The sequence below is a fragment of the Fusarium venenatum genome (assembly GCF_020744135.1).
Source record: "Fusarium venenatum strain MPI-CAGE-CH-0201 chromosome Unknown EDB82scaffold_2, whole genome shotgun sequence".
NCBI lineage: Eukaryota > Fungi > Ascomycota > Sordariomycetes > Hypocreales > Nectriaceae > Fusarium > Fusarium venenatum.
Window position 1 is genome coordinate 8,179,079 of NW_027072130.1, and position 18,319 is coordinate 8,197,397.

Here is an 18,319-nt window from a genome sequence, read left to right on the forward strand (position 1 = left end):
AAGCTATCTATTCTCTACTGCAAAGTCAATCAAAGCACTATACTAATAGAGAGTTCAGGTAAAGGCGTTGACCTACCACACTCAACGTGACACAAACTCTATCTTGCATTCCAATTTAGGTGTTCCAAAGACCCTTATGGCGTAATTTGACTATAATTCTGCAGTATGATGATCATTGAAGCGCCACGCTGGTAGATTGTCCCAATGGGGAGTTCTAATTTAGGCCACCAAATCGAAGACGTAACTGCTTATTCCACCGAGATAATTGGTGATGCCGCGATAACTCCGCGGCCCCTCACCAATGACGGACTCAAGCCTCTTGGTGGCGCACACACAGACAGAGCAAAGCTCAGCTCAGCTGTATTAACTAACGTTAGGTACATAGAAAACTAACTAAAACGAGTAACTAACTCATTGTTTTTGTCCTCAATTAACCTACTTAGTCATAGCTATGGACCCTTTGAGATCTTGGTCCTAACCAATTGAACAGAAGACAGATTGGAGTCTTGGCTCCTGGGAGATCCCTTCGTTAATCTTGCAATGAGTAGATCATCTGGGTAGTGGATCGGAGGATCCCCGATACGTTGATCAATCAGAGTTGTCTGTTTATGTGAATGAAGATTTAGAGTCATGCATCTAGGGTTTCTCGAAACTCCGATGGAGGTGCGGAATGACAGCCCCTCAGAACAACATCAAGGGTCGCCGCAGACTACGAGTCTGCATTCTTCATGTCCCGAATTGCAAGTAATCAAGTATTTCTGAAGCTAGATGGCTGTTACATAATCGGACTGAACTTGAGCGGCAACTCCATCGCGTAAAGATACCCCAACTTGTACGCACCAGAGAACCAGCCCACCATTCGGATCCGATGAGAGCAACACGTCCATTGACTTGTACCCCAGGCAAGAAGCAAGAATATATACAAATAACGACAGGTCCAAACCCTTCCTAAAGCCCCTCGCCACCCCCTCAGCCTCTAAGCAGGCCTAATACCCTGTGGGTTCCAAAACATATCCTTCGGATCCAACTCCGCCTTGAGCTTCTTCAACTTTGGCAAACTCTTCCCGTAGTACCGCTTGACCGCCTCCTCATTACCCAGCTGCGTATCCAGATAGTTTGCATACATGCCCCAGTCGCCATTAGCCATGGTCTTGGTCACGCTCTCGCGGAACCGCTTAAGCACGGTGAACCCGTTGTTTGCGTGCGTGGCGTAGTTGCCGTGATCGGAGAACTCCCACAGAAGTAACTTGTCGCGGTGAGGGAAGGCGCTGTTGATCGGAAGGTCGGTGAAGACGGTTTTAGCGTTGGTGATTGCCGAGTTGGGACCGCCGAAGAGATCAATTAGGATGTACCATGTGTGTCGCGCGTCGGAGTCGTTGATGTTGTCGTACAAAGTCCTGGCGAAGGACTTGGCTTGGTTTCGGGTAAGGGCTTTTGTCATGAGGCTGGTGCTGTAAAATGTGCTGTGCTGTATAGATGTTAGCATCGGTCACTGGATGACAGACATGAGGTGACTTACTTGGTCGTAAGGACGTCTTTGATCAAGCGCTTGGCCACTGGCGTACTTGTTCAACATCTGGATCCATCCTCCCGTACTAGCCGTAGAGATCTGAGCACCCAAATCTCCCAGCAGAGGTTTCAGCGCCGTGTTCAAGTTTGCTCTGGTACCGTAATAAACACCCTGAATCGTCTGTCCCGACGGCCCTAGATAAATCTGCATGTTCAGTTCCTTTGGCGCCGTCACTGCAAACTTTTGAAACGCGAGTAGTCCTTCCACCGCATCATTCTCGGTCCAGTCCAGCTCGATGCTGAACGGCGTGACTCTTTCGGGCGCTGCAAATGTCTGGAAGTCGAGTTCGGCGACGATACCAAAGGAAGAACCTGCACCGCGGAGAGCCCACGTCAAGTCGTAATACTCCCAATCTGCTGCGTATCGAATTGTTCCGTTGGCGAGGACGATTGTTGCGCCGAGGAAGGTGTCTAGCGTAAGACCGTGGGTTCGCGAGGCAAAGCCGTAACCTCCGTGGAGAGCATGGCCAGCAATACCAACACTACAACTATTAGCCCAACGTCTCGTCTTTGCGAAAAACCTCTTACCCAGGGCACGATCCGTGAGGAATAGCTCTCTTGCCAAACCTGAACAAGTCAGTAGCGACATGTCCCAGCCTCGCACCAGCCTGAACATTGCAACTCATATCTTTGTTAAGGGTGACGGTATCCATATCATCCACGACAATAACCAAATGTCCATTCTCACCACCGTAGCCAAACGATCCATAGCTATGGCCGCCGCTCTTGGCACTGACGCGGACTTTTTTCTGGTCACCACACTTGACAGCGTCTGAGATGTGCTTGACAGTTGTGGGAAGGGCAATGGCTGCAGGAGTGTATGCTAGACGAAGATTGTACGGCTTGACTTCCTTGACCCATTGGGCTGAGTCGCGTGGGATGTAGGGGACTTTCTTTTGGGCGAGGCAGGCGTTGAGAGCGGCGGGGGTGTTTGACGATTGGGGGTATGGTGATGGAGAAGCATTCGAGAGGGCTAAGAATGCCCCAAGGCAGAGGAGGAGTAGTCGGAAGTTGAACATGATGCCGTCAGCTTTGCTAGCCACTGCTCTGATACCCCTTACGGCCGCTGGCAAGCGAGTTGTTCTTATAATCCATTTCTCATACTGTCTCGCAAGGATCATCTTCAGCTTTCATGTCGATTGTATCTATATCAGGCCATCTCTTTACGAGGTGGAAATGAAACATGCACGATTCTGTGAAGCTGAAAAGCATGGCTCAAACAACAGGGTCAAGGGTAACATGATTGTCGAGGATGTAGAAAGATGTCAATTAGGTTCTCTGCAAGTGCCGTAAGTCACAATGCTCTCTTCTCAACCAGCCCAATTGACTCTGTATCAAAAGTTTACAACTCCTCCCTGGTCAAACAATGCCGCCAAGATCTATATCACCAAGATACTCTTCTCAGAATCTCTCAGCCAGACGTACCTGAACATCTCGATGATCCCCTGAGGCCATCCACCTGTGTAACACCAGCCCCATGATCGACAATGCGTCCTACCAATATTTCTCGTGCATACATATACACGTTTCCCCACATGCATATATAGCGCAAAGCCAACCTACACTTTATTCTCGTAGCGAAAACAAACCCCGACTTGTGATTTGCTGTAGGGAGAATCCGATGCCAGGAACCGAAGCCAATATGCACCTCTTCCCGATACTAGCACGAATCCGATTGCGACAGTCCAACGTGTGTGCGCTAAGAGAAAACAACCCTCTTTATTTCTGTACAGTTCTATTCTTGTCGCTTATATATATGTCCCACACTCTCTTCGTTCGACAAGACCGAGTTTCTTCTTGCAGTACACGAATAAGGCTTGAATGACTCCCACTTCTCCTGTTTAACGAGGCACTTCGACGTGTACTTTACATCGCAATTGGCTCTTGGTCAAGCACAAATGCAGCCAAGCTCGTCAAATCAGGGACTTGAATGGGTCATCACGTTCAGCTAATGCTCGACCTGCGCTTTGTTGGACTGCAGTTTGGCCGAGGGAGGGGCATCAGTAGCGGTTGATTACGAGTCTTTGGAGAGCCCGCACATAGAATTTGACTCATAGTGGTAATAGATGAATATAGTACCACTGGATCTCTGTGTCTTGTGAATGACTCCCCTCCGAGTCTCCGATCATTACAACACGCTCACCACATCTTCACGAGTTTCTTCTACCACAGTATTCGTCTGCTCCAATATACAACAGCTACTCACCCAAATCACGAGTAAAATCACTTGAGACGTATCCTGATTAATGATTACACTTAACTTTAACCCACATCCCTCATCATGCCCTCCCAATGTCTCTCTTCCCCACAACGTCAGCGTCAACACCATAACACAACCTACGCCACCAAGCAGTCATGAAACGCACACATCTAAATTCCCCATGTGAAACAATCTTCCCTTCTCCAGATGCCAAGTTGTAGATCCAATTAAAGTACATTCTTGACACCCATAACCGCAGCAACATTGCATCTGCAGTGCTGTTCGAGTAAAAAGCGTGCCATCTATTTAGAAATGGCGTCTGTGTAATTCCATGTGAATAAACTGCTGCCGCCTGTGTGTTGCAGATTCCCTAAGACCTTCAAGTCGGTGAATCACAATCTCTCCCTCAACCTCAAATCTCAACTATAAGAAGACCTCTTCTCTTCCTCCAATTCCTCACTCTTTCTTTCTTCACTCATCATCAACAACAACAACTTGCATTCTCTTCGTCTTCATACAACAACATTCTCGCTCCTTCAAACACTCCAAGTCTTTCTCTTACACTACACACTCTCTCAACTACACTCAAAGCAACTTCTTTTCAACATGTTCTCCAAGCTCATCCTCATCGTCCTTTCCGCTACCACCGCCCTCGCGGCTCCTCTTTACCCTCGAACCCTGGGTCAAATCACCTTCTACCATCCCGGCAAGGGTGCCTGCGAGGACAGCCACGGCGACGCCGACATGGTCGCTGCCATTGGCCGAGGTCTTTATGACTCTGGCGACTACTGCGGCAAGAACATCAAGCTTACTGGTGACGCCGGCGAAGTCATTGTCACCGTCGTTGAGTAAGTTCTTTTGTTTCCCTCTCTTCCAAACTCAAACTAACATTCTTTCTCAGCCGCTGCGAAGGCTGTGCCGATAACGATCTCGACGTTTCTCCCGCTGCTTTCGAAAAGGCCATGGGAGCCAAGAGCCAAGGGCGCGTCCAGGGAGAGTGGAACTGGGCCTAAACGACATTCACCATTCATTCTTTTTTTTTTCTACAGCATGATCACCAGAAAGCTCGGCTCTTTACATTCTTTTCTCGAACATTCGTAACGACGTCGAACATACGGGAGGCGATTTAACGAAGATGGCACAGGTGGCCTGTTTATGATGATGAACTTCAATTGTTAGCAAAGGGGGAGATCGAAAAGATAGAGAATGGATTCAATAAAGTTCTAACAACGCTTTAATTACCTCTTTTCTCAGTGACATGTCTGCTTAAGTGATTCTCTCTTAGGGGGTGGTAGAAAAGTGAGCCACCAAACTTTAGAGTGCAACAACAAAAACTCACTCACCAACATATGTCTTATGCTCAGTGGCTACACTTCCAGCACACAGAGGCACTCCAAAAAGAACTTAGTAATTGAATTGTGTGGATTGATTCTGTCAATCTATGCTAACTCGCTTTGACGCCCGACGTTATCATAAAACTCTGCCGGAATGCGCCCTTTTATCATAGCTCCATAAGTCCTGTGTCCAAGCCACCCAATCCATCCGCCAAGTAAAGCAAACCATAACGTTCCTGTGAAAGAAAAGGGAATCCAACGCCTGTTCGTGATGGGAATGTGTTCCTCGTCAATGACACATTGCTGTGGTGAGTCTACCCTGTTGGGGACTGTAAGTTCTATGCCATAATGAATCCAAATCTTCTATCCTTGCTTATTTCTAAGACCAAATGCAGGCAACCACTTTCTCCTGCTTCCTGTTGCGCCAGCCGCCCTTGGGCTTTCTGTCTGCTCCACTGTGTCTCTTTCGTTCACCGGGCATGGTGGTTTGGGTGTTCCTGGGGTGCCTGACTCTTGACTCATTCTCGAGTCGTCGGCCATGTCAATATCCATAGAGACATTTCTTCCCTGTCGCGATTTTCGCATGATTGGCGGCGGTGTTGCGCTGTCGCGGTCCTCCTCGAGCGCACCTGTCCGGCTCATCCAAGGTGGGAGTCCCGATGCGCCATTAGAGCTCGAGAATCCCCCATTAGGAGGTTCGGTTGGACCATGCTCCGATCTTGGAGTTGGGGTTGGGGCACCGCTCGGAGGTCCAGTAGACGACCTGCGGAAGAACTTGGTGAATTTGTTCTGGGTGGATTGTTGACCCGCGATCGGAGGGTAATGGTTCTTGTCGCCGGCAGACGGCCCCTGCGTCTGCATGTGTGCACCTGTCCTTATTTGAATATCGTCGCTGTTTCGTCTCTGGTGGCCCTTCTTACGGCCCCCCTTAGAGGCCTTAACATTGGCCAACGGTCGACTCAGGAAAGATGTCTTGCTCTGTTGCGCAACCTGCGGGTTCAAGCTCGATCTCCTATCAGGAGGTGGTGGAGGCATCGTTGATGAGAAAAGCTCTTGCTGAACTGGGAAAAGATCCCTAATCCTGTCGGGATCGAGTCCTGTGCTCGCGCCTCCTTGATGACCATTTCCAGCTCCAAACATAGCATCCATTGCCCATCCACCCTTGGTGGCTGCGCTAGGTGGAAAGCTAAAGAGATCGGGAGACGCTCGCCCGTTGTTCTTAATCGGTTTAGAACTTTGACGTATCCAAATGTCGATACTCGACTCGAGAGATTCCACGTCTGAGTCGTCATCAATGTCAGAATCCCAATCGTTGCCCCGTCGGTTCGAAATAGTAGTTTCGTCAGCGGACCGAGGGCGCTGAATGGATCTGCCCTGGTTCTCGCGATATACTCTATTGTTCAAGTCAATAATCTGAGCTGAAGCCTTGACTGCACGCATTGGAGGCTGCTCCAGACGAACACCTGAGTACGTTCCCAAGCTTCCGTCGTTTTCGGAAGCTTCTGATAACGCACTGTGGCTTGGTCTCGCTGTAGGAGGTCTAAGCAACGCCTCGTTAGAGTTGTCGAAGCGTCGCAGTGTAGAGGTAGAGACGGTGTCTGGTGTTGGAGGGAGGTTCTGGTCGTGGAGTCTAACACCACCAGGAGCCTCGGTCGTAACTCTTCGAAGTGAATCCCTCTTCTCCTGCTTAAGGCGCTGATGGCCTGGGGACATTGAAGCACGGCCAGTAAATCTTTCTGGTACATCTTGATCCTGACTTTGAGGTCGCGATCCCATCTTCGACGACGGGTGGTGTCGTTCGGCCCTCTGTCGCGGAGAGCTGTATTCGATGACGTTGTGGATTGAGTCGAAGTGCGGTTGGTGATTGGAAACAGAGTTCGATCGGATTGATCTGTTAGGTGAAGAATGGTGAGACTTGACAAAAGCTGTTTTTGGTCGGTTGATAGCACTGGCTCTAGCTGGAAGACTGGCGGAGCCATCAAAGGTTGTCGGTTCATCCTCTTCTTGAAGGCCGCTATCATCTTCCTTCGACCCATACACACTGACAAAGGAGCTTTCACTCAGGATGCTCAAACTCGGGCTGCGGCCAGTGTCGCCTTCGCCAGGGCCCTCGGGGACTTGCGCAAGACTGACAACGCTGCCCCTAGCTCCAAGATAAACATTGCGCAAGTTCTCTGTATTCTCGCTGTGGTCGGATATGAAACTAGGCATTCGGTTGATGATTCTACCGTCTCCCGTTCGCTTCGCCGAGACTGGTGTCTGTGTGGCAGGTCTAGGGTCTTCGTAGCAAGGATTGAAGTTGTGAGCTGAGTACTGGCCTTCGAATTGGATTTGTTCAATAATTGATCTTTCTTTGACGAACTCTTCGAGTCTAGCTTCGAGCGACACGATCATAGCGACCGCCTCCTCGATTGCTTTATCACGCTTCTCCATCTCCTGAGAGAGATGGTGGTTCAATTCGTCTGCTTGTGATTTTTCCATCTCGAGGGTCTCTACTTTATCTTCGAGTGCTGTTTGTCGTTCTCGACGATGGTACAGTTCTAGCTTGAGATCAAAGTTCTTCTTGTGAAGTGAAGAAATTACCTGCTCCATATCCATAACTCCCATGCCCTTTTTCTTGGACGTCTCAGTTGAAGCGGGAGAGTGAGATCGATGTTCAGAATCGACAACCCTAACAGGCGATCCGAGGCTTCGACTAAACTCCCCAGAAGAATTGGTTGTATGAGAGCGCGACCATGTTGACGACTTGTCGCTCTCCGCTTGACGAGACTCCCGCAACTTCTCTTGAAGGAATGAGGACATGGCAGGCTGTCGCGTAGATTCGCTGCTAGCTTCTCTGGTCAAACGAGACTTTCGGTCTGCTGTTCGCGGTGTGGCGCTAGATGTCCTTTCGCAAGTGGCATGATAGAATCGGTGAGCATGCGACGGGGCGGGGGACCCAGGAGGGTGTGAGTTGGAAGTATGTGCGGTATGCATTGAGGCCTTGGTGTTGTTGGTGCTTGTAGAAGATCGAGAGGCGGTTCTTTGTCCATATGAAGACCGCGAGACAGGCCGTTCCATATTTGAATGCGGAGGAAGCTGTATTAAGTTTTCTAGGCGATTAGGTGTCGGTTTTCAAGGTGGTGATTTGTTCGCACGCGCACGGCTTGCGAGGTGTAGTTTGTACAAAGCGGTCCAGGTCAGATTCGAGGGTAAAGCTGAATTGTCTGATTTCGCAAAAGTATCGCAATTAGGTCTTGGAGTAGAAAAGTGCCGGTGTGTATAGTATGTCGAGCAGGTCGCATGTCTTGGGAAACAGAGAGAGGACTGATTCACTTCATGGCGGGTTGCGCCCAATAGCTTTCGGGTATCGTTGCAGGAAGCGAATCAGGTGAGATATGATATGATGCAAATGAAACGATGCTTGGTGTTTTGTCTTTGAGCTTGTGGTCGGTCGGTTATAGGTGACTTGCAGCAAACAGCGGTCATGATCCAATGGCTAACAAAGTAACGACAATTTTCGTAAAGAAGTATGTACAATCTCGGTTCGTTTCCGTGTAGAAAGAGCAGGTAACACGATTAGGGTCTGGGGGAGACAAGAGCGCAGTATCAAACAGTTTGAGATTGAGTTTGAATAAGAGACGAGACGAGACAACCCAACTTTGGCGATCGAGTGACGATGGGAAGAAACGGCATTAAGTTGGGCTCGAATAAGTGAAGCCGACTTCGCTTAGAGTGGGGGAGAAAGGGACTTGTCGACTTGACGATGTCGCCTTGCGTCGGCGACGCAGGGAGAACCTTGAGTTGCCTAGTAGATAGACTACTTCAAGGGCCAAGGTCGTTCCCAATCGACAGGACAGGCAGGGTTACGCAGTGGATATCTCGATCCAATCTGCCTATTTTAGGAGGGCGAGCAATAGAAGAAAGAGAAGAAATTAGAATTGAGGTGGAAATCAAGGGTATGTTTAGGTATGGTTCCTTCTGCCACCGACATCCAAATGCAGGAATACTGGACAGTCTCTCATTCCAGAGCCTGGCACAGTAAAAAAAGGTACAGACAGAGCCGGGCAGGTACAGCCAAGCCTAAAAGTTAGGGCGCCCCCCGCATTAGCGTTGCAGCCTCCATCTCAGGCACCATTTCAGTGGAGGTTCCATTAACAGCCAACACCACAGTACGCGTCTCTGCTCTGTAGACTACGTGTGGACGTGTTTAAAGCGTGCCAGGGTCAAGAGACGGTGTCGCCGGGCTGAAGAGTGGGTGACAAGGGTCTCCCATCCCTGATTTATGCCCTTAAACTGACAATACCTAATCCCCTACCCTTCTCTGCCCTGTGCTGTTTGTTGACGATTCGGTTGTCAGAGCAAATCGGTCCATCCAATCTTTCGTATCTACTAAATCGATCGAGTATTTCTAGATGCCAGGTTATTATTATCTTCTCTTATTCTCCCAGCTGGACTGTCTTTAGTACCAATCATGCTCAGTTCCACAGACTTGGGGAGCATGGATCCCCCCGGCTCCCGGCGAGCGGCCCGTGCTCCGAGCAGCTATCAAAGTTACTTTTACAGTATCAAAACCCCCATGTCGTCACTTTTCTCTTTCCCTTGATAGGTAGGATAGATGTGATTGTGATTCATGTGATTGCTTTTTCGAAAGGAGCAAGAGTCAGAGTGGCTTGACAAGAAAAGAACAAACATGCAGCAGTAGGGTAGTTCTCCTTGCTTTGCTTTTGTAAAGTCAATTGAACCAATCCCTTAACATGAACCTCGTTCATTGCGCCGTTGAGTGCCCTCTTCTTCAATGTATGTTTCAGTTCTCAACAATGTCCTAGACATTCGACGATCCTAACCAAACCATTCAAGGGTCTTTTATCTCTGTCTCACCTGCACCCACTATCACCAACATAAGAAGCAAAACACCACAACTCATATCAGATCCTCGCACTATATTCCCACAAAGAGAAAAGAGAAAATATTTCTTACACTAATCAATACCTGCATTAAACAAGTCCGGCCCTGAACTTGGATGCATCGGTCCGTCTTAGCTTCAGACTCCAAGAGAATAAATCCCGTCCCGTCGCAACCTAAGCCCGCAAGAATCCCCACGTAAAACTTTAAACGGCCATGACGGAAACGGGTTCCAGAGTCTAGTCTAGGTCCAGAGGAAAAAAGACCAGACTCCGGTTTGCCGCTTCAGCCATTCCCGCTTTTACCGCCCACTGACGTTGATCGATACTGTACTCCGAGCACTCCAAGAAAAACATTGTTCTGTTTTCAAAACTGAGAACGCCTTCTCTTACGATTGTGCCCAAACGTTATACAGTTTCTCCTCTAAATGCAGCAGTAGTGGAACCCTTGGCTTTTAACGGCTGAGCTTTACATACTGATGCAGTTCAACTGTGCGAGCTTAAGTGGAAAGATTGTATATTTTGGAGCAAACAACTTCCACGCCGTCAATTGTGGCTTGATACACTGCTTTTGGACCGCCGAGATCTCAACTCTGGTGCCACTCGGCTGCAAAGAACCGCCGGTGCAATAAATGATCAGTCAACTACACCATCCACACGGTAGCTCATCTGATTCGATTCTTCTGACTTCTATACCGTGTTGTGGCTTTTGGCTTTCATTCTACCTCGGCTGATCAATTCAGAATTGAAGTTTGGTGCCTCACAGGTCGTCAGGACATGCCCAGATTCTAGCTGCAATGGCACATCGTCCCTTGCAGAAGATCTACAACATACAGACTGTCCAATCACTTGACAGGCTAGTCTCAAAAAGTTCCCGAACTGACAGCCATGAAATAAACGCGTGGTTATCTCTTTGTTCTGTTCAACGGCATGGCACGCCATCACACCAATCTGGAATCACAGGTCAGATGTGGCATTCCATAAGTTTTGCCACGCAGATACCCGATTATCATGCTTCTGCAAGCATCCTCTTCACTATGATCGTCTTGTTTGTAAGACCCCTCGAACAGAAGGGTTTGATGCCTCCTAGTATCGGACCTTGCATCGTGGCTGGACCTTGACATACGCGGTGAGATAAGGTAGTATTTGAACATCATCGTACGATACAGGACTCACCTTTACTCCGCTATTGGCGGGCTGCAGAGATCGACGGAGTGGGAATGTTCAACATTCATGGCTGGCGATGTTACTGCACAGACGTCAATCTCACAACTACCGAGACATCAGACCGCATATCTCAAACTTGATCGTCAATCAACTGGGCTTCAATAGAATTAGCTACATGTCACCCTTCTCGCTCCACAGGTGAAGGCAACATCGACTCATTGTGCCCGCGGCAATGTGTATGAAAACCTGGCGTTGTTAAAACTGCACATTGGTGATTTATCATTAACTGCTGACCTAACACTAATATGTTTTCTTGAATCGTATCTGGCTTGACTGTAAGGGGTGATTTTGCTCTTGGTTAGCCCTAGGCCAAATATTCTCGTGGCTGCTACCCTACGGGACACGGACGTTGTCACGAGCAGAAGGATAAGGGGGTTCCTAGACAATAAAGAGTCATGAGGCTCACGGAGTCGAAATGGGTAATGTTTGCTCTATCTGATTGATCTAGAGACAAGTATCTCAAATGGAGGAGGCATTGTCGTCTTATTGATATTTCGTCCCGGGTGCCTGATTTTATCATGGTTCGGCTTGGGTAGATCACGGTGTCACAATAACTTCAATCACCCGGTCCAGGTACATCAGCATGTGTTTGTTGACTGTTTAGCGATACACCATTGATATTCGTAAAAGAAAAGAGCAGTTATCTTGGCAGTATAACGTAGAAACGTGCCGGTAAAATATCTGGTAGCAAGATGCATTAAACTTATCACTGGTGAGGTCTCGGGCATAGCATGTATCTGTGACGCTACTAGCTCCATCATTAAAGAGGCCAGTTCAATCTCTAAAGATAACATCGCGTTCCTCTGCAAATGATCCAATGCAATATATATTCACGCTATAACAAAGCATTCCCAAAACGCCATGATCTTATACCACTCCCATCAGGCGATAATCTACAGCTCATCCTTCTTATCGAAAAACTGCTCCTCACTACCCTCAACCACCTCTTCCCCATCATCTCCCTTCGCTTTAGCAGCAGCCTCCTTTTCCTTCTTCAACTGAGCCTTATTCTTAGCAAGCTCATCCTCATCAGCATCAATATAACCTCGAAGCTCTTTCTCTCCTCCAGGAAGCTCCACAAGCTCAAGCTTCCATCCGTATTTTCCTGCCAGCTTCGTCATACGTTCTGTCATCTCTTTGACCACGGAGGGCTTGAGGTCCAGTTTCTCTAACTCTTCGTCTGAGAGAAGATTCATTTCGCCGCCGTCTTCTTTGCTCTTGCCTGATGCTACCACTTTGAGGAATCTCTCGGTGTCCGTGTTGGAGTTGGAGAAGTAGCTGCGTGGGGGTGGAAGCTTGGCTGGTGGTTTGCCTGCCTCGTCTGCGCCGGAGAGTACATTTCTAGCGCCTACAACGACACCGCCGATATTGACCGGCTCCTTCGCGGGGTTTTCAGGCGTTGCGTCTCCGGACTTGACACCTGTATCTTCCTGCTTCAGCGGCACCTGAGCTTCGCCCTGCGCCAAAGGTACCGTTTGGTCCAGTGAGGGAGGCTCGTTAAGTTCGCCCAAGATAAGCTTGCATCGGATGGGGTTTGCCCGGGTTTCTTCGGGTGGTAAGAAAGCAACATCGTTGCAGAGGCGCGGAGTATTGACGACCATCAAGTAAGCACAGATAGTGACTTCCTTAATCCAGCCAATCCTGTCTGCCTTCATGCCCGGTACACAATGGTACTGAACCTCAATCGTGCGTTCTCTTCCTGTCAAGTCGCAAATAGTTCCTCCTTCGAGCCTCTGGACGAGATACCGTTGGTCACCCTTGACCTGCAGTTCCGCTGGAGGAGGCGCTTCTTGGCCGTTCATTTTCGCCTTGTGCGCTGCATTGGCTGGAATGGCGGGGACTTTTCCGAGCGTGTAATCCATCGTATGAGGGTCCCGCTTAGGAGGTTGACCGTTTGGTATCGAGGGAAGGGCGTGGAACTGGACGATCTCGCGGTTATTACAGAAACTGTAACTCCACCATCCAGACATAAAGTAGAGGCATGAATCCTCCAGTTCTGAAAGAAGCTCCCATCCACTGGCTGTCGCACGACTAAGCTCACGAGCTTCTTCGGCCTTGGCAAGCTCGTTGGCCGTCTTATTCTCTGCTTCGGGCGATTGTAAAATAGGTATAGAACAAAGGTACTCGTTAGGTGGTACCTTCATGAGTTCGTACGTGTACGACGGGCCATCCTGGTCTTTGTTCTCGTGGTCGTCAGCTTCCCGAGCTTGACCTAATGTGGATTGCGCAAAGTCGGCAGAATATGTAGGATGTTGACTATCGAGTAATGAATGGGCGTCTTTCTCGGATATGTATTGATCATCGAATACGACTTCAAACTACAAACGTTGAGCATCAAGATAAAGGCACTGACCAGCGAGGGGCAGCTTACCTGAGGGTACGTCAACAAGTCCTCGTGAATGTTGAACCCCGGTGAACGAGCTCCAACAAGCTGGAGGGAAGCCAGCAGAATCAAATTGAAGCGGCGCATTATGCCGTGTTAAGCTGGAGATAGCTCACATAGAGCTTATACAATGGTCGCAATAAGGTTGCCAAATGCAACGGACTCTCTACTGGATACTAAGCGTTACTGGGAGAGGTGTCATGATGGACCAAGCTGTGGAGTTTAGCCTGGGTCCGTTATCAGTTGCCTGACCGATGTTTAACCGTTATCAGTCAAGATTCCTTCCGATGACTTGTTCCGGACACCGAAAAAGAAGGGTCCTTGCGCCGACAACTTCATCTGTCCACGGGCTATATTCTCCGGAGTCTAGGGGATGTAGAGGGGCCGAATATCGGTCATCCCGTCAAGGGGCGAGTTACATAACGTGTCCGTCGTTAATTACAACCCCGCCAGCGTAGAAAGTGCTTACCATTACATCACAGCTCATCTCTCCTCATCCCATGGGCAAAAGAAATTACTCTGAACAGGGACACAATACGAGAGAGTGTGCACAGCCTTGAGTCGTTTCAGAAACACAAGCACACGCTCAAGCACAAGCGTGCTTGTGTCGCAAAGTTGTTATGTTTATGGCAATGGCATTGTGTCGTGATGTGTGGCAAACGGGAATAACAACACCAGATGTTGATCAACACATGCCCTTCCTGGGAACATCCTCGCTTCGGGTGGGAATCGACGATCAGAAGAGCTTCTTTTACTGGAACACGTGTCCGATGGGGAAATAAAACGCGTTCCAATGTCGGGCTCATCCCAGTATCAAAGGGTTTTTGCCTTTTTTCCCTACTTCTTCTCCGCAGTATTCATCGTTTCATGTCAGGATCTCTCATGAACTTGTCGGGCCGTCAAGCTTGGACAATGATCAATACAGCCAAGTCCCAGCGAGATGAAATTGCTGTTGCTCAAATTTAGACATCTGTGACGTATTTTTCTTACTTTTGCGCGACGCCGAGTGCTCACAATGGCATGATATTGAGCATTGGTCTCACAAGGGTCCTGACTAGGCGTGATAGCGTCTTCTCGCTTGATACCGATTTTGGCCCAACGGTGCGCAAACCGATGACTACCGACAGGAGTTCGTGCACTCTATAGGATCGTCTGTTGTAATGCATCATCATCAGCCCTGGACAGTTCTTCACTCATGCGCTTGGACGAATGCATTAATCAGAGTCGGGGTCTCCTGGGCATATTACTTTTTGGTCCAGTGTTTTGGGTTAGCATCAACGCTACGGGAAAAGGTACGCGCAAGACACGGGCTGTGCGTTTGGACATTGATGTTGGATTCAGGGTAACCCGTTCGACAAAAGATCCCATCGCCAAAGCAAGTCAGTCTGTTCTAGACCACGGCAGATGAACTCAGAGACATTTGACTACTCATCACACGCTAACAAAACTCTCAACGAGCCGTTCGTCCGTGCCAAGTGTGTTAAGCATACTGATTGAGCGTTAGAGTTGACTCACTTTGAAGCGAGATGTTCAGGGGAGTTTGAATGGCTTCAAACCGTTGTAAGACTGTGGCTCAACTACGAGTTTGCGGCTCAGTTCGACTCATACAACAACAAGCATCAGGGTGCAATCAAAACAGGCAGCACGTGGTCAACTCAAGCAGCGGATCAACCCAAATTGCCAACGCATCATTCACTCCATTCGCGATGGGGAGTCATATCATTGCACGTGCACCAGCACGGTCACGAAGCTATCAATGGAACGGTTCCATCAATGATCTGCGTGATTGTGAAAGTTGATGCTGGGGTCGAGCCTGCATGATCACCGCAAGGAAAAGATTAAGCCAAGGAAAAAAAGAAAGCAATCGATAGCCAGGGCCAGATAGAAAGTGGAACTTGTAGGTCTAGAAACGAGTCCAATATCCATCGCAATCTTGCGGACAAATGGAAAAGAAATACTACGTAGTATGTGATTGAGTTCAACTATGTATGAGAACTGGACTAACAATACGGAATAGCTTCCGAGGACATAGGTTGCAGTTTCGAGATTGGCAGGCACAAGATAGAGTTGGAAGCAAACTATATCGCGGTTGGTTTATGGACGTGCGAGTTGCTACCCTTTGCTATGTTGGGAATAGAGTGGTTTGTCTGTATATAAATTGCGCCAAGCCTTTATCGAGTTCGAGTCAGAAGAAACCCGAAACCATCGATAGCGTGTGCTTCAAACTGCAAAAAGCCTGGGGGCCTGCATGACACTCAATACTCGGGCGATTGTCTGACCAAACGGAAGTGTGCAATGCGAGTTGGCAAATACCGGTCATGACGATCATAAGGTCTAGACTGCGGTGACGATGCTACGCAATTCGTCACGGTAGAAGATCATCATCATGGGGTGTAGGGAAGAGGACTTGGGTAACGTGGGCACCTGGTCCCAGTCTCTAGGTTACAATGAGGTTATTTGGACAAAAGCAAATATTGCAACGCGATACCTAAAGAAGAGGGTGTGATGTAGTTGAATTGCTTGATCTGGTGCAGTGGTATCTCTAATCTAATTAAGCCGTTGATGACTGTCTAGACGTTGGAGAATTAATTACCTAGGTTTGGTATCGAGTTAGGCTCAGTACGGTTAGGTACAGGTAAAGTGGCTGCTGTTAGAGTGATGGCGCCGTCCGCCTCACTCTATGCGACAGCGGGAACCAATCGAGATGGATGGTGGGTATGCCTGACCACGTTCGACAGCCAATAGATGGATGCCCCGTCTCAGTGATTGCCTCGTTTTGCGTAAAGAGGTGGGTGCTAGAAAGGAGATGGAGTGTTGCGTTTGGCAGGGATTCTACCCGTTGGAGAATTGAGACTAGCAGAGCTTCCTGGTGATGGCATCTCTTTTGTGAGAGCTCACATTTGTTTGAGTCTTGAGGGGATATGTGAGGTGAGAATATTTGTTATCGATTTATACGAATCCTCGAGGATGCTTTCAATCAATAACATTTTTTAGTCACTGCTGCTGTTTCATGCCAGTGTTCTTGTTCTCTCAGCTGAAATACGTATCTTTACTCTCTGCACCAGGAACAGGATTAATGTGCCACCGACGTTGAAGAACAGGGAAAATGGTGATCAGCGTCCCGCCGCCAACCGGCGGTTCATGGATTGCTCAGTGTTAGGGAGAGAGCTGATCTCGCGTACCGAGATAATCTCATTCAAATCTGGCTCCAACTCTGTACTCAGCTTAGTTAGTATCTACTGAAACGTTACTGCGTGATACTATAGCAGGGTTAAAATTAGTAACAGTAGAATGTATAATCTTAAACTTACTATGAAGCATTAACTATGTTTTGTCCGTGTTCATCAAACTAACGTTAATTACCATACCGTTAGGTTGGAGAGGTAAGGTACCTGCTTGATCGGGGATATCTTCAAACAAGCTAAAACAGAACAGACCAAGTCTTACAGCACATCACATCAAAGCATGGCGCACAGCAAGACAAGACACACACCAAGCTAAGCCCAACCAACAACCCAACTCTTTCTTGTCCGCGTCTTGTCCGGGAACTGACAGCAGCACCTGGCATCAAACGTGCAGCCGGTCAATCAGTCTAGCGGGTTAGCGCATGACATGTTCCCTTACAGCACAACACATTGTATTGCCCAAAAGACACTTCTTTTGATCGGATCCGCAACCCCATATCTGTGCCCGCTTTGGTGGGATGAAGGATGGGGGCCATAATGATTTGCTAGACTAGGATAGGATAAAGATGAGCCATGACATCTCGTAGCTCTGAGCGTAGCACAATCAATCTCCAAGGAAGAGGCACATCTTTCTTTGCTTTTTTCTCTCTCTTTCTACGTACCCTGTACCCAGCATCGAAAGGGTGATGCCGTCATGTCATGGCGTTTTGGGCTGTGACTGTTGCTTGTGCTGTATCACATTGCTTCTTTTCTCCTTGTCATATTTGTTTTCTTTTTCCTTCTGTTTCCTCAAAATAGTCATGAACTATGATGCTGTGCCGCTTTAACATTACGTAGACGTTTTTGTTTTGTTTCATGGGAATGAACAGGTTGAGGTGTCAGAAGATATGCGGCCGGTCGTCTTGCGTGTCTGTGAGTAAAAGTCCTAGACTAGAGTAGATCGTAGAGATCGAGCACAAGAGTAAATCATTTATTCTAAAGGTCTACTGGGCTATGCACCACTTGATGCAGCTGAGCCTCTTGGGTGCGTAAATGTCAAAGCCCATAGAGAATGCCTCGTTTCAAAGCATCTCGTGGACAGTTTGGATAGATGAGCTGCATGTACGTACGCGCAATTAGAAACGAGGATTCTAGTGGTCGCAGCAAGCTAGACCTGGCAACAGAGAGTCACAGACAAGCAATGTTGATCCAATCGCTTCGAACCCAAACGCAGGCCGGGCGTCAGCAAGTAACGATTCCAGGACAAGGGTTGCTTCGCTGGCCTTTCTATCTTTTTTTGGGCATGACACAACATACCCGGGTGTGCGTTTTATTAGTGGATGCGTTGAGCGGCTTTTCAGTGGTGGTTTAACCCGTTGGTTCAGTTCAACTGTACTGTAGTGCAGCAGGTGGGCCGCTGTAAATCAAAGTCAAACCACCTACCCCACGTTCGTTGTCAGAGGGCAAAACTCAAAGTACAGCACACAACAAGCGTCGTCAGTCATACTCCTTGCCCTTCTGATATTGGTGCTGATATTAGTGCTAATCCACTTAACCAT

At 48.4% G+C, this 18,319-nt stretch overlaps 5 protein-coding genes across 5 annotated transcripts; 2 read left to right on the top strand and 3 right to left on the bottom strand.

Annotated features, from left to right (window-relative positions):
* Positions 1 to 741: 741 nt before the first annotated feature.
* EDB82DRAFT_537346 (uncharacterized protein) lies at positions 742 to 2,591 on the bottom strand (the record flags this gene model as incomplete). The annotated part of the gene is made up of 3 exons (XM_025736212.2): positions 742 to 1,468; positions 1,520 to 2,051; positions 2,098 to 2,591. The coding sequence occupies 3 exons, from the start codon at positions 2,586 to 2,588 to the stop codon at positions 977 to 979; spliced, it is 1,515 nt and encodes a 504-aa protein (XP_025586841.1). The 3' UTR covers positions 742 to 976.
* A 1,784-nt stretch (positions 2,592 to 4,375) lies between these two features.
* EDB82DRAFT_575906 (RlpA-like double-psi beta-barrel-protein domain-containing protein-containing protein) lies at positions 4,376 to 5,020 on the top strand (the record flags this gene model as incomplete). Its single annotated transcript, XM_025736213.2, has 2 exons — positions 4,376 to 4,617; positions 4,671 to 5,020. 2 exons carry the CDS (start codon positions 4,376 to 4,378, stop codon positions 4,780 to 4,782), a joined length of 354 nt encoding a protein of 117 aa, XP_025586842.1. The 3' UTR covers positions 4,783 to 5,020.
* Positions 5,021 to 5,466: 446 nt separating this feature from the next.
* Positions 5,467 to 7,695, bottom strand: EDB82DRAFT_546083 (uncharacterized protein; the record flags this gene model as incomplete). Its single annotated transcript, XM_065609452.1, has 1 exon — positions 5,467 to 7,695. The coding sequence occupies one exon, from the start codon at positions 7,693 to 7,695 to the stop codon at positions 5,467 to 5,469; it is 2,229 nt and encodes a 742-aa protein (XP_065465041.1).
* Positions 7,696 to 11,925: 4,230 nt separating this feature from the next.
* On the bottom strand, positions 11,926 to 13,843 carry EDB82DRAFT_462415 (protein OS-9). The gene is made up of 2 exons (XM_025736215.2): positions 13,585 to 13,843; positions 11,926 to 13,531 (listed from the first exon to the last, which is right to left on the bottom strand). Exons 1-2 carry the CDS (start codon positions 13,681 to 13,683, stop codon positions 12,107 to 12,109), a joined length of 1,524 nt encoding a protein of 507 aa, XP_025586844.1. The 5' UTR covers positions 13,684 to 13,843; the 3' UTR covers positions 11,926 to 12,106.
* Positions 13,844 to 14,791: 948 nt separating this feature from the next.
* Positions 14,792 to 15,417, top strand: EDB82DRAFT_575909 (uncharacterized protein; the record flags this gene model as incomplete). The annotated part of the gene is made up of 2 exons (XM_065609965.1): positions 14,792 to 14,975; positions 15,101 to 15,417. 2 exons carry the CDS (start codon positions 14,792 to 14,794, stop codon positions 15,415 to 15,417), a joined length of 501 nt encoding a protein of 166 aa, XP_065465042.1.
* Positions 15,418 to 18,319: the final 2,902 nt, after the last annotated feature.